Here is a 15,867-nt window from a genome sequence, read left to right on the forward strand (position 1 = left end):
CACAGTGGTAAGGTGTTTGCCTTGCACATGGCCAACCTAGGAGACGGTGGTTCATTCCTGGCATCTCATATGATTCCCTGAGCTTGCAAGGGGCGATTTCTGATTGCAGATCCCAGAGTAACCACTGAGCGACACCACCGCCAGCGATGTGACCCAAAATCCAAAAACCAAAAAAAAAAAAAAAAAAAAAAGAGTGGGGGAATGGCACAACAATAAGGCTTAGTTAGCCTGGCATGTGGCTGACCTGGGAGGGACCTAGTTCGATTCCCGGCATCCCATATGGGCCCCAGCCTGCTCAGGGCAATTTCTGAGTGCAGAGCCAGGAGTAATCCCTGTACGACGCCAGGTGTGACCCAAAAACCAACCAACCAACCAATCAATCAATAAAGTTTAAAAAATAAGAAACTCAACCTGCCATAAGGCTGCACAGAATGGACTGACTGACTGGAATCACATGGCAAATCCTGTTTGATGGGTCATGGTAAGACTGCAGACAGAGGGCCAGGAGAGATAGCATAGCGGCATTTGCCTTGCAAACAGCCGATCCACGACCAAAGGTGGTTGGTTCGAATCCCGGTGTCCCATATGGTCCCCCGTGCCTGCCAAGAGCTATTTCTGAGCAGACAGCCAGGAGTAACCCTGAGCATTGCCGGGTGTGGCCCAAAGGAAAAAAAAAAAGACTGCAGACAGAAACAACTGTACTGGGATAGAAAAAGGATCAAAGGGCTAGAGCTCATTTTTCACATGTTAGAGGCCCACGTTCAATTTATGACACTGTGCTGTACCAAGTACCTTTGGGTATGATCCCTGAGTATTTGGGTAGGAGTATCCCTGAGCACTGCCATATGTTCTCCCTATCCAGCACTCCAGCCACCCCCAAATAACATAAAAAGCAACTGCATACAAACAGTGCCCTGCCACAATCTAAACTATTTTAAATTACTTTATAATATATATTTTATCTTAAATATTTTATACAAAGGAGTAAACAAACACACTAAGGACAGAAATAGGCTTTTTACTCATCTAAAAGTGGATGCAGGTACTGGAGCAATAGCATAGCAGATAGGGCATTTACCTTGCACATGGCCAACCCGGGTTTGATCCCCCACATCCATATGGTCCCCCAAGCCTGTCAGAAATAATTTCTCAGCAAAAAGCCAGGAATAAACCCTGAGCCCTACTGAGTGTAGGTAGGTAGGAAGGAAGGAAGGAAGGAAGGAAAGAAGGAAGGAAGGAAGGAAGGAAGGAAGGAAGGAAGGAAGGAAGGAAGGAAGGAAGGAAGGAAGGAAGGAAGGAGGGAGGGAGGGAGGGAGGGAGGGAGGGAGGGAGGGAGGGAGGGAGGGAGGGAGGGAGGGAGGGAGGGAGGGAGGGAGGAGGAAGAGGATGCAGAGTTGTCTATAGTTAGAAAGGTGAGTACACCAGTGTGGATATGAGAACTAATTCTACAACTCCATGAATCCCTTCGAGCAGCAATACTACCCCCCATGAAGGCTGTAGGCTTACCTTGACCATGATGTTCAACATGGCTCCAGGGTAGGAGATGGTCACCTTTGGCTTTTTCACGTTGGTAGTCTTGATAACGAAGTTCTCAGGGAAACTGTTGGGCAGTACGCACCATATACCATCTGTGTCCAGCTCCAAGGGCCTCCTTCAGAAACAGAAAAGAAACCCATGAACTCTGTACTGGTGTCTGCATGGAGCAAAAACCCAGAGTTCTGTCCTGACAGTCAAAGCCCACCTCAACCCTGAACCCACAAAACTGTCATTAATTTCTGACTTCATCTTTACCAGCTATTTCTCCCCACTCCTGGCTCTCCCTCCATTCCTCACTGGGCGAGCCATCATGCCAAACTCACACCAACCACTGACCATATATAAAGCTTACCCAATCTGCTCGATCAGCTCTCGGGCCTGGGTGATGATGTTGGCTCCTGTGAAGCAGACAATGCCCGCCATCTCCATCGAGTACCAGCGGGCCCTGGGAAGGACAGTCACAGTCTGTGGGCGGGGGGATGAACAGGGCTGCCCAAGGCTCCTCCAGAGAACATTAGAAGAAATGGAGATTGGGGAGAAGGGTGACAGAGCAGGAGCACTGAGATAGAATTTAACTGTCTGTCTTGAAGACTTCCCTGCTCCTATTTCAGAGATCATCTTAGCAGTTTTGGAGGGCTGTAGCTTACAACCTCAGAAAGATTACTAAGACCAGCAACCACTTCATGTCTTCTCTGTACTCCAAACCTTTGGGGAAAATATAATCACAGACGCACCTAGTTTCTCAACCTATCAAGTGTTTCTATCATCTCCTCCAACCTGGGAACTAGGTCCCTCATAACCTGCTCCATGCCCTGCTACTAAAATGGAACAGGGCCAAGAATGTGGATCAAATGGGAGAGCACACATCTAAGATCCTGGTTTCCATCCTTGGTACCACATGCTCCCTGCCATCACCACTGGTATAAGTCTAGTGGCACCCAAACACTGCCAGACTTTCACTTCTATCTGTTGTTCAAACAGCTAGCTTTCCAGCTCATCTTTTGTCATATTATTGCTTAGCAAATAAGAGCCCTGACTGATTCACATCTCCTAGGTAATAAGTCACTAAATAAGGAAACCACCAAATCTGACGCTAGTCCATGGCATTCAGAGGAACAGACTTTGTGGCCAATTCCTCTTGATGGCCCCGATCCTCTAAGTCAGTGAGCCTGGTTGTTCAGCCTCCCACCCTACTCTGGCTCTCCAGTCCTAAGAGAGTCTACAGGCACCTGTCTTGCTCCTGGGGTCACTCCAAAGTCCCACTCCAGGTCCCTGGTGCCCAAGCCTCACCCTTTGCGCATGACATAACCGTAGAAAGAGTTGAGGATGCACTTATGTGCTAGCTGCAGCGAGTCATACAAGATCTCCATGTTTTTGCAGCGCTTCACCTCTGCCGCATCGCCTCCCTCTACCGCTGCAGAGAGTTTCTTCTTCCATACCTGCAAACCGCATCAACGTGTATTATGTAGATTCGTCTGCTTCACAGTTGAGGTCAATGCACAGGTTTAAATAATTTGCTATCCTGAGCCCCTGTTCTAAATAATTACATCAAAAATAGGTAACTAGGGATAGAGAGATAGTATAGTGGGGAGGGCACTTGCCTTGTATACTGCCAACCTAGATTCAATCCCCGTATCCCATATAGTCCCTTGAATACTGCTAGGAGTGATTCATGAGTGCAGAGCCAGGAATAACCCTTGAAGATTGTCATGTGTAAACCCCAATCTAAAAGCAACAACAAACTCCCTCCAAAATAAAAACAAAAGCCAATGAACAAAAATAGGTGACCCCGGGGCCGGAGAGATAGCATGGAGGTAAGGCATTTGCCTTTCATGCAGGAGGTCATCGGTTCGAATCCCGGCGCCCCATATGGTCCCCCGTGCCTGCCAGGAGCAATTTCTGAGCCTGGAGCCAGGAATAATCCCTGAGCACTGCCGGGTGTGACCCAAAAACCACAAAAAAAAAAAAAAAAAAAAAATAGGTGACCCCTGGGTATCTTTGGATGTGAACTAAAAACAAAGACATACAACAAACAAACCACAAAAAAAAAATCAGGTTTCTGAAGTGATAGTATAGTGGATACCAACCCTGGTTCAATCCCCAGGACATATTCCTCAACTTCTGCCAGAAATAAACCTTGAGCACCAGTAGGTTTGGGGGGCCCTGCCCCCAAGTCAGAGTAAATGTAAAGCATCAGGCCCCCTAGGGGCTGGAGAGATAGCATGGAGGTAAGGCATTTATTTGCCTTACATGCAGAAGGATGGTGGTTCGAATCCCGGCATCCCATATGGTTCCCCGTGCCTGCCAGGGCAATTTCTGAGCCTAGAGCCAGGAGTAACCCCTGAGCGCTGCTGGGGGTGACCCAAAAACTAAACAAAAACAAAAAGAAAACAAAACCAAAAAAGCATCAAGCCCTCAAATCCTTTAGTTATTTTTTGGTGCGGGAGGGTTTGGATCACAGCTGGTGGCATTCAGGTGCTACTCCTGGCGCTGAGCTCAGAATTAGCTCCTGACAGGCTCAGGGGACCATATAGGATGCCAGGAATTGAACTGGGATCCATCTGGGATTGGCTTCGTGCAAGGGAAACGACCTAATGCTGTGCTATGCTCTGGCCCCAACTCCTTTATTTTTAAAATAATCACATTTAGGAGCTGGAGAGATAGAACGACGGTGGTTCAAATCCCAGCATCCCATATGGTCCCCCGAGACTGCCAGAAGCAATTTCTGAGCATAGAGCCAGGAGTAACACTTGAGCGCTGCTGGGTGTGATCCAAAAAACAAAAACAAAAAACAAATAAAATAATCACATTTATTGTCTAAACATGTGCCAACTCACAGGCCAAAATCAGCATATGCTCATGGAAGGAGCCATAATTGTCTAGAAAGAGCCAAGCAAGCAAGAATTCTTGTCTCAGAAACAAGGTAGTTTCCACCTGTTTCACAAAGGCCTGACTCACCTTGTGGAGGCCTTTGAATTCGTAGCGCCGGTCCCGGAAGGCACGCACCGTGTCCACATAGAAAGAGTTCTCCCGCTGGCAGATAGTGGTGAGGCGCTCTTCGACCTTGGTCACATGGATCTTCTTGTAGGCCTTACGGCAGTAATCTGAAGTAGAGTGGAGGTAACAGTGAGTCAACACCACAAATACAACTCAAATCTACAAATACTATCTTCTATTTTAGCACATGAAACAAAAGTGTCATAAGATGAGCATGGGGGGGCAGGAGAGATAGCATGGAGGTAAGGCGTTTTTTTTTTTTTCATGCAGGTCATCGGTTGGAATCCTGGTGTCCCATATGGTCCCCCGTACCTGCCAGGAGCAATTTCTGAGCCTGGAGCCAGGAATAACCCCTGAGCACTGCCAAGTGTGACCCAAAAACCACACACACAAAAAAAAGATGAGCATGGGGCCGGAGAGATAGCATGGAGGTAATGCATTTGCCTTGCCTGCAGGACTGGCATCCGAATCCCGGCATCTCATATGGTCCCCTGAGCCTGCCAGGAGCGATTTCTGAGTGTAGAGCCAGGAGTAACCCCTGAGCGTTGCCGGGTGTGATCCAAAAAGAAAAAAAAAAAAAAAAAGAAAAGAAAAATGAGCTGTTATTTGGGGGGGGGGGGGTGTCCTCTCTCAGTGGTACTCAGAGGACCTTATGGATGCTAGGGAACAAATCCAGGTCAGCCACGTGCAAGGCAAGCATCCTTCCCACTGTACCATTGTTCCTGTTCTTTCTTTTTTTGTGTGTGTGGTTTTTGGGTCACACCCTGCAGTGTTCAGGGGTTATTCCTGGCTCCAGGCTCAGAAATTGCTCCTGGCAGACATGGGGGACCATATGGGATGCCGGGATTTGAACCAATAACCTCCTGCATGAAAGGCAAGCGCCTTACCTCCATGCTATCTCTCCGGCCCCCATTGTTCCGATTCTTTGAGCTGCAGTTTTTGTAACAGGGGAAGGTCAACTACAAAATGGGAGAGTTGGCATCTGAACCCTCAGTGACCAAGAAAAAAGGAAAGGGAGATATGGGAAGAATGTGCTCATAGGGATTCATTCTGGCTCAACTAGACAGCAGTCGCACAGCCCAGGTATGCCCAGGAAAGGATGTGTGCAGAGCTATGATCTACCCGGCTTCTTACCTGCCAGTCTCTTCTTCTCATATTTAGCCTGCTCCTCACGAGATAGCTCATGAAAGGCACGGGTTGGGCCCTCTGGGATCAGGGGAGGGAACTTCTCTGATTCTAACTGGTGCTGGATCCGATGGTACTCACTGCGACTGGCTGGCACTAGGAGAGGACATAGAGGAGTGCATGACAGACTGTTCTGCTTTTTGCAGAGCAGCCCCACCCCAGGTGGCACTCACTGAACTCTCCTCTCCACTGCCAGGCCATCTTTCGCTGGCAGTTCGCTCCAGGCTTATTGAAGTCACAGGCAGCACAGGTAGCCTCGTCCACCATGGCAGAGGGCTACAGGCGGAAGAGGAGTGTGGTGAGGGGCACGCATCAGGGGTCAGCAGAACAATCCATTCAGGGATGCTATTCTGACTCACCTGTAGGCGGTTGGTAAGAATGATGTTGGGGTACATAGCTCCCACATCCAAGTGGTATATGAGAGGACACTCAATTCGATTAGGAATATCTTTCAAGGAGGTGAGTTTAGCCTTAATCTCATCACACACCTGTAGAGAAAGGACAAAAGTGGATGCTAGGGACCAGGATTAAACTTTGAAGGGTATCCAGTGAAGAAGCATATCAGGCCTAGACAATGACTGCTAGCCACAGGCAATGGAGTACATGACAGTAGACAGCCTTAATGAGAAAACAGCCTCCACCCCAGAACTTCTGAGATTGGGAAATGATGGTAAAACAGTGGGTCAATGAGGCTGGAGTGACAGTACAGAAGGTAGGGCATTTGCCTTGCCTGACGCTGGTCCAGATTTGATCCCTGGTATCTCAGATGGTCCCCCAAAACCCACCAACAGTAATTCCCGAGTATACAGCCAGAAGTAAAAGAACACCAATAGGTGTGGACAATAACAAAAACAAACAAAAGAAAGTAGGCTGTACTTAAAGTACAATGTGTAAGATATGTGGTCGATTTAAATCCATATCTGGGTTCAATCCCGAAGACCACCAGGAATGAAGGACCACAAGGAGTGATAGATTAGAGCCAGATGTAGTCCCTGAGAATATCAGGTATATATCAGCCTATCAGTTATATACCAGGAGAATACCAGCCTCAAAACAAAACAAACAACGTCAAGAAAACCAAAATAGGGCTGGAGCAGTGGCATAAAGGGTAAGGCATCTGACTTGCTCGCGCTAGCCTAGGATGGACCATGGTTCGAACCCCCAGCATCCCATAAGGTCCCCCAAGCCAGGAGTGACTTTTTTTTTTGGGGGGGTCACACCCAGTGACTCTCAGGGGTTACTCCTGGCTATGTGCTCAGAAATTGCTCCTGGCTTGGGGGACCATATGGAACACCGGGGGATCGAACCTTGGTCCGTCCTAGGCTAGCGTTGACAAGGAGACACATTACTGCTCCGTGCCATCACTCCGGCCCCATGCCAAGAGGGATTTCTGAGCGCATGGCCAGGAGTAACCCCTGAGCGTCACCAGGTGTGGCCCAAAATCCAAAACAAGAAAGAAAAAGAAAGAAAACCAATATAAATGGAAACAAACAAGGGGCCGGAGAGATAGCACAGTCAGTGGTAGGGCGTTTGCGTTGCAAGCGGCTGACCCTGGACCAATGGTGGCTCGAATCCTAGCATCCCATATGGTCCCCATGCCAGCCAGGAGCAATTTCTTTTTTTCTTTTTTTTGTTTTTTTGTGTCACACCTGGCAGCGCTCAGGGTTTACTCCTGGCTCTATGCTCAGAAATCGCTCCTGGCAGGCTCAGGGGACCATATGGGATGCCAGGATTTGAACCAACGACCTTCTGCATGCAAGGCAAATGCCTTACCTCCATGCTATCTCTCTGGCCCCCCAGAAATGATTTCTGAGCAGAGATCCAGGAGTAACCCCTGAGCACTGCTGGGTTTGGCCCCCAAAATAAAAAACAACAACAACAAAAGGAAACAAACAAGACTACGGCTCTAGGGGGCTAGAGAGATAGTAAGAGGTTAAGGTGCTTATCTTATATGCAGCAGGTCCTTGGCTGCTGGGTATAGTAATGACTCCAGATCTCCTATTCCCCTTCACAAAAAAAAAAAAAAAAAATCCTAAAAACTCAAAAAGTCAGGGCTGGAAAAATAGTACAGTTGGCAGGATGTTTCAATTGCATGCAGCTGAGCTAGGTTCAATCCCCAGCATCCCCAGCTTAGGACCATCTGGTCCCAAGTCCACCAGGAGTAACTCCTGAGTACAGTCAGGATTAACCTCTGACTGCCACCAGGTGTGGCAGAAACAAACAAACAACAACTAAAAACACCCAAAAGTTATGGAACTAAGGATAATAGTTAAATTTACTTCAGACAGTAATGTATTTTTATTCACTCTCCTAAAACAATACTAATAAGTCAAACCATTAGGAATGAACTCATTCAATTAGTTTATTTTATACAATATGCAAGCAAAATTCAATAATTACTATGTCTAGGAGTTAATGCAATAACACTGCTTAGATAATTTAATATATTGACTGTCTTACATAAACTGGTCTACAGAGTTCTTTTTTTTCTTTTTTTGTTTTTGGGCAAACCAGCGGCGCTTAGGGGTTACTCCTGGCTTTCTGCTCAGAAATCGCTCCTGGCAGGCTCAGGGGACCATATGGGATGCCTTCTGCATGCAAGGCAAACACCCGCCTTCATGCCATCTCACCGGCCCCATGGTCAACAGAGTTCTTTAATGGGGCTATTGCGATAGTACTGGGTAGGGCATTTAATTTGCATGATACCAACCCAAAGTTGATGCTTGCATTGGACATGGGCTTCTGGAGCGCTGCCAGGTGTGGCCCCAAAACAAAAAGCTAACAACAAAAAAGTCCTTTAGTTCTGTGTTTACCAAGATTCTCGGCAAGCAATTAGATAATATTTTCCTTTGTGCCACACCTGGTTACACATATGGCCCCAGAGCAACTATTTCTGAACACATCACAGCCACCTCTGTATCAGCAAGACAACAAATAAGAGTGATCCTCACTGACCAACTCAACTAATAAAATAGGGACTGGGGGGTCGGAGAGATAGCATGGAGGTAAGGCGTTTGCCTTTCATGCAGGAGGTCATCGGTTCGAATCCCGGCGCCCCATATGGTCCCCTGTGCCTGCCAGGAGCAATTTCTGAGCCTGGAGCCAGGAATAACCCCTGAGCACTGCCGGGTGTGACCCAAAAAACCACAAAAATAAATAAATAAATAAATAAATAAAATAAAATAAAATAAAATAAAATAGGGACTGGAGACACAGTACAGCATGTAGAGCCTTTTCCTTCCATGCATCTGAACTGGGTTTAATCCTTGGTACCCCATATGGTCTCCTGAGCCAAGAGCCAGAAGTAAGCCCTCAGCAACACTGTGTGCTCCGCCAAAATGAGTGAGTCTGAGAGAGGACAGTGGTTAAGGTACCTCTCTTGCACACAACCAAGATCTCAGTACTTTCTTTCTTTCTTTTTTTTTTTTGGTTTTTGGTTTTTGGGTCATACCCAGCAGCGCTCAGGGGTTACTCCCAGCTCCACACTAAGAAATTGCCCCTGGCAGGCACAGGGGACCATATGGGATGTCGGGATTTGAACCACATCCTTCTGCATGAAAGGCAAACACCTTACCTCCATGCTATCACTCCAGCCCAGATCTCAGCACTTTCTATGGTTCCATAGTTCATCAGGAATGATCCCTTGGGGCCAGAGAGACAGCACAGCGGTAGGGCGTTTGCCTTGCACGAAGCTGACCTGGGATGGACGGTGGTTGGACTTCCGGCACCCTATATGGTCCCCCAAACCAGCCAGGAGCAATTTCTGAGCACAGAGCCAGGAGGAAATCCTGAGTGGTGCCGGGTGTGACTCAAATGCGCCCCCCCAAAAAAAAAAAAAAATTAAACAAGAAATGATCCCTGACCACAGAGCCACTGGTAAGTTTTGAGCACCACTCAATGTGGCACAAAAATCCAAATGCACAAAAAGAATGTGTGAGCATCACAAGTAAAGTGTATGCACCATGTCCACCTTAGAAGCAGCAATAACAGTAACAGTGTAGGGTGCCCAAGCATCAGTACACAGCAGGATATAATAATTATGCTACCAGAGAAGCAAGTTCTTGGACTGAATGTCAACTCTTTTGACTACTGTTCCTCTATCTGGGGCATTACCTCTTCAAAGTTTGTGACCTCCTCTATGGGCACTTTCTCCTCCTCCTCCACAGCATGTCGCACGGTCTGGTTCACCCGCTGCAGCAGGAAGTCAAAGGCAGCAGGATTCTAGCAAACAAGAGGACACAATGAGAAGGGAGGATGCTCTTGCAGCACCAGTTCACCTCAAGTGAGATGCTGTAGAGAATGGTTGGAAGGAGCTGTTTAACCCTACAAGGGAGCCCAGATAGGACATGTGAAGAAGCTCATTGGGCAAGGTTTCTTTGGTCCTTTCAGTTTTTAGATCCCACCCGGCAGGAGCGCACCATCCTGAAACGGCAGGGTATGTCACTGCGGAACACGCCTGACTCAAGGGCTTCCACATGGCCACCAACATAGGTCTCAGAGTCCAGTACATGGCCATCATCAGTCAGCTTGTTGAACTCCTGTTCCTGCTTGTTGGGAAAGATGATGTTGGCATGAAAAGCCTGCACCATCAGCAGGGCCTCACACAAGGTCCCAGAGCCCTTCCGCAGCACCTACAAGGGAAACACCAGGCTTTGAACCAGACACCAACAACCCCGTGTGCTGCCCAAGACCAGCACCTACACAAAGTAACAGCACGGGAGGACAACACACTGACCTCATCGGGCTCCATGGGAATAATGGTGCACAGGGCGAATATGAAGGGGTGCACATACTTCATATACAAGTAGTATGTGGCCACAGCATCTGACACTGAGTATGTGGCTAAAGTCTGAGGAGGGAAGAGTAATGTCAATGAGGTATGTGCAGGACAGAAACCAGATTTAAGATGAACACAAGCAAAGAGACACACATGCCTGGGGCTGCTCTGTGGCCATACGGCACATGTCCTCAGGGTCCAGCTCCACGGGGTCATAGCCCAGCTTGGCTTTGGCAGCTGCCTTGAGGTTGTGGCTCCCCACAGGAAGGTAACTGTCCCTCTTTACCCACCTAAGAACAAAAATAAGAGCAAAGATCAGAAATGATTCCAAGATAAAGCCTCAGAATTCTTGAAAAGCAGCAAAGCTGGGGCCGGAGAGATAGCATGGAGGTAAGTAAGGCTTGCCTTGCATCCAGAAGGACGGTGATTCGAACCCCGGCATCCCATATGGTCCCCCGTGCCTGCCAGAGGCGATTCCTGAGCGTAGAGCTAGGAATAACCCGAGTACTGCCGGGTGTGACCCCCCCCCCCCAAAAATAAAATGCAGCAAAGCTGAACCCAGATCAGGGAACATCCAAACAAGATCCTCAAAAACAAACTATGAGACCCTACAAAATGCAGGTCTTGCATACCTGATCCAGTTCATTTTAGAAGTATACAGAAATGCAAAGATGACAGAGCTAGGCTTTTGGCCATCAGTCCTGCTTTCTCTCTGGTCTCACAGAGAAACCTGATGAGTAGATCCCTACCAGATGCTCTGCAGCTGGCCAGTGCCTGCCTTGTTCTTCTCTTCCTCCCAGGTCCCTGTCAATAGGCCTCCCCTCTTCAGAAAACCACTCAGTCCAAACAAACTCAAGTCCCTTTGCCTCCCCTCATCCACGTTTTTCCCTTTTGCTCCAGTATCCCCATAACCCTCTACCCTGGAAAAGCCCCACTCTCAAACATTACATCCAAAAGACCTCACTCGGTGATGCTTACCCTGGCTGTGTTCAGGATTCACTCTTGGCAAGCTCAGGGAATCATAGGGGATGCCAAGAATTGGACCTAGATTGGCTGCATGCAAGGCAAGCAACCTACCCACTGTACTACCTCTCTGGCTTCCTTTTTGAGAGTATACTGACCACCCAGTTTGCATCAGAATCTAAATGCAATGACCCCATTATCTTTATGTCCATGGATCTGGGCACTCTCTAAGACTGCCCTTCAGGCTCCTTGTATATTCACTTGAGCTCTGCCTATTATCTCAGGAGCCCATCCCAGACCCCAAGAACTTGTGTTCCCTATCCCAGAAATGTAGATATCCAGCTCATCACTTCCTAAACATCTCAACCACCTCTGTCCATCTGACCTGTCCTCAGCTACAATGCAAAGGAAACAGAATAGATCAAGCTTTAAATACACAAGATAAATCCACTTCTTGAGGCAAGAAAAGACTGTACAGTATATGGCAGACCATGGCTCTCTAGTTGTTCTGTACAAGTGGGAACACACACTGCCAGGCCTTCCATTCTCGTCTGGCTTTCCCATCTGAAAGCATGATACCAACATATGGTTGTACACTAAAATGAATGATAACACGAAAGGCAGCACATCCCTTGGGAGGTGGTACCATTTTGCCCTTAGGTGAGAGGAGCTGTTTTACTAAGATTTCCTTCCATCCCTGAGAGACTGGAGACAGGACCAGTGTCTCCAAGGGGCTGCAGAAATAGTTAAAGCGCTTGCCTGGCACGTACCTTACCCAAGTTTGATCCTTGGCATTGCCCTGATTACAGAGCTAAGACTCTTTTTTGGGGGGTGGGGGGCCACACCCGGTGACACTCAGGGGTTACTCCTGGCTCTGCGCTCAGAAATCGCTCCCTCCTGGCCTGAGGGACCATATAGGGTGCCGGGGGATCAAACTGCAGGCATATTACCGAAATTCGCCACCGCTCCGGCCCTGTGAACTAAGACTAACTCTTAAACATTGCTGGGTGTGGTCCAGATCTCTTCCTCTATTCCAAAAGAAGTCTCCAGGACACAGCCCATGCTGCAGGCAAGCTGTGACAGTATACATGGGTACACTCAGGCACTCATACCCTGGCCATCAGACCTACCTGAGACAGTCCATGTGGATGCACTGAGTCGCCTTGTATTCCCCCTGGCTGTCCTTCTGGAAGCCTATCTCCTGGTACATGCTTAACCCATGGACAGCTGCTCTGGCTTCCACAAATGGCCTACGGAATAAAGAAGGTCTATTATCCCTCACAAGCAGGGAAGACTACCCTGAGAGGTTTCCTCCTCACACAGATCTTTTGTCAAAAGCGATGAAAAGCCCACTTGAGTCAAAGTATGGCTCCCCACTTTCTTCCATTTCCCCCCTATTTTCTTTTTTTTTCTTTTTTGGTTTTTGGGCCACACCCTGTGACGCTCAGGAGTTACTCCTGGCTATGCACTCAGAAGTTGCTCCTGGCTTCTTGGGGGACCATATGGGACGCTGGGGGATCGAACCGCGGTCTGTCCTAGGCTAGCGCAGGCAAGGCAGGCACCTTACCTCCAGCGCCACCGCCCGGCCCCTTCCCCCCTATTTTCACTATTCCTTTTCTTTTTTTTTTCTGGGTTGAGGGATTTTGGAACACAACCAGCAATGCTTAGAGATTACTCTTGGGACCATATGGAATGGTGGAGATTGAACAGGGGTCAGCTGCATAGCAAGGCAAAATGCCCTATCTGCCGTACTATCCCTTATTCTCACCATTTCTGTGTACATTTTTTCTTTTTACGGGAGTGGGGGTGGGGGGTTGGTTGGGTCACACCCGGTGGCGCTCAGAGGTTACTCTTGGCTCTGGGCTCAGAAGTCACTCCTGTCAGGCTCAGAGTTCTATACGGGATGACAGGATTCGAACTGGGGTCCGTCCTGTATTGGCCACAAACACCTTACTGCTGTGCTATCTCTCCAGCCCCTACATGTACTTTTTTGGTTGTTGTTATCATTTTTGGTTTTTGGGTCACATCCAGCAGTGCTCAGGGGTTACTCCTGGCTCTACACTCAGAAATCGCTCCTGGAGGCCGGAGAGATAGCACAGCGGTAGGGCGTTTGCCTTGTAAGCGGCTGACCCAGGACCAACGAAGGTTCAAATCTCGGCATCCCATATGGTCCCCTGTGCCTTCCAGGAGCGATTTCTAAGCAGAGAGCCAGGAGTAACTCCTGGCAACTGCTGGGTGTGACCCTAAAACCATAACACACACACCCCAAAAAAAAAGAAATCCACCGTCCTTTAGCATGCAAGGTAAATGCTCTACCTCCATGATATCTCTCCAGCCCTTTTGTTGTTTTTAATTGATTCAACATAAGATACAGATTAAAGTTGTTGATGGTGTTTCTCATACAACATTCTAACAAGCATTTTTTCAACAGTGTTCATTTCTTGTCATCAATGACCTCAATTTCCAGCCCTCCTTCCCTACTCTATGGCATTTTCCTTATACTCTTTCCCCTTTTTCCTTTTAGGCACCATGACTTGCAATACTGTTTCTACCTGTATCATTAATATTAGACATACCCCATTGTCAAGCCGCATTCATTTTCAAACCCTTGTTTTTGGGTCATACCTGGTAGTCCTCAGGGATTATTCCTGGTTCTGCACTCAGAAATCACTCCTGGTGGGCTCAGGAGACAATATAGGATGCTGGAGATTGAACCCAGGTCTGCTGCATGCAGACCTTTTAAACCCAACTGCTGCACTATCTTTCTAGCCACTCAAATATTAGTTACTCACAAGTAAGACATTAGACTCACCAGTCAAAAAAGTCCCCATTGTAGGTGACCATGATGGTAGGTTTGGTCTCTTGAACATGTTCAAACCACCTTTGGATAAGGTGAACCTGCATTAAAAGAATCGTATTAGTCAGGGGATTGTCTTTTTTTTTTTCTGTTTTTGGGCCACACCTGATGTCGCTCAGGGGTTACTCCTGGCTATGCACTCAGAAATCGCTCCTGGTTTGGGGGACCATATGGGACGCCGGGATCGAACAGTGGTCTGTCCTAGGTCAGCTGCATGCAAGGCAAACACCCTACTGCTGTGCCACCACTCTGGCCAATGGATTTTCTATTTAAAAAAAATAACAGGGTCGGAATGATAGCACAGCAGTAGGGCGGTTGCCTTGCATGAGGCCAACCCTCGATGGACTTCAGTTCAATTCCCAGCATCCCATATGGTCCCTGAAACTTGCCAGAGCAACTTCTGAATGTAGAGCCAGGAGTAACCCCCCTCCAAAAAAATACAAAAAACAAAACTTGGCAGGCAAACCTACAGCTTTTCTCTAAGCTGGATATAGTTGAAGACTTTCTATTGTTGCTGTTTTTGTTTTTTGGCTTTAGGGTCACACCCGGCAGCACTCAGGGGTTAATACTAGCTCTACACTGAAATTGCCCCGGCAGGCTTGGGAGACCATATGGGATGCCAGGACTCAAACCCCCATTCGTTCTGAATTGACTTCGTGCAAGGCAAACACCTTGCATGTTTATCTCTTGTATGTTCTATCTCTCTTTGGCCCCAGTTGAAGCCTTTTTTTTTTTTTTTTTTTTGGTTTTTGGGTCACACCCAGCAGCACTCAGGGGTTACTCCTGGCTCTATGCTCAGAAACTGCTCCTGGCAGGCTCAGGGGACCATATGGGATGCCAGGAATCGAACCACCATCTTTCTGCATGCAAGGCAAATGCCCTACCTCTATGCTATCTCTCCAGCAATGCTCAGGGGCTACTCCTGGCTCTATGCTCAGAAATTGCCCCTGGCAGGCTTGGGGGACCATATGAGATGCCGGGATTCGAATCACTGTTCTTCTGCATGCAAGGCAAATGCCCTACTGCTATTCTATCTCTTCAGCCCCCAGTTGAAGACTTTTTTTTTGGGGCCACATCCGGTGATGCTCAGGGGTTACTCCTGGCTGTCTGCTCAGAAAAAGCTCCTGGCAGGCACAGGGGACCATACGGGACACCGGGATTCGAACCAACCACCTTTGGTCCTGGATCGGCTGCTTGCAAGGCAAGAGATAGCCGCTGCGCTATCTCTCCAAGCCCAGTTGAAGACTTTTAAACTCTGTTTTTTTTTTGTTTTGTTTTGTTTTTGTTTTTTGGGCCACACCCGTTTGACGCTCAGGGGTTACTCCTGGCTATGTGCTCAGAAATCGCCCCTGGCTTGGGGGGACCATATGGGACGCCGGGGGATCGAACCGCGGTCCTTCCTTGGCTAGCGCTTGCAAGGCAGGCACCTTACCTCCAGCGCCACCTACCCAGCCCCTAAACTCTGTTTTTTTGTGTGGTTTTTGGGTCACACCCGGCAGTGCTCAGGGGTTCCTCCTGACTCCATGCTCAGAAACTGCTCCTGGCAGGCACA

The 15,867-nt window shown here is 48.2% G+C and overlaps 1 protein-coding gene across 1 annotated transcript in view; it reads right to left on the bottom strand.

Moving 5' to 3' along the window:
* The window catches only part of POLE (DNA polymerase epsilon, catalytic subunit), a 57,301-nt gene that overhangs the window by 30,463 nt on the left and 10,971 nt on the right, over positions 1-15,867 (bottom strand). The window contains exons 11-23 of the mRNA XM_049769272.1: positions 14,271-14,356; positions 12,589-12,708; positions 10,653-10,785; positions 10,454-10,567; positions 10,137-10,349; positions 9,832-9,939; positions 6,078-6,206; positions 5,892-5,994; positions 5,668-5,814; positions 4,495-4,640; positions 2,827-2,975; positions 1,889-1,981; positions 1,507-1,651 (exon numbers count right to left, since the gene is read on the bottom strand). Coding sequence (XP_049625229.1) covers positions 1,507-1,651; positions 1,889-1,981; positions 2,827-2,975; positions 4,495-4,640; positions 5,668-5,814; positions 5,892-5,994; positions 6,078-6,206; positions 9,832-9,939; positions 10,137-10,349; positions 10,454-10,567; positions 10,653-10,785; positions 12,589-12,708; positions 14,271-14,356 — 1,686 coding nt within the window. The remainder of the gene's footprint in view (positions 1-1,506; positions 1,652-1,888; positions 1,982-2,826; positions 2,976-4,494; positions 4,641-5,667; positions 5,815-5,891; positions 5,995-6,077; positions 6,207-9,831; positions 9,940-10,136; positions 10,350-10,453; positions 10,568-10,652; positions 10,786-12,588; positions 12,709-14,270; positions 14,357-15,867) is intronic.

Source organism: Suncus etruscus, chromosome 2, assembly GCF_024139225.1.
Source record: "Suncus etruscus isolate mSunEtr1 chromosome 2, mSunEtr1.pri.cur, whole genome shotgun sequence".
Classification (NCBI taxonomy): domain Eukaryota; kingdom Metazoa; phylum Chordata; class Mammalia; order Eulipotyphla; family Soricidae; genus Suncus; species Suncus etruscus.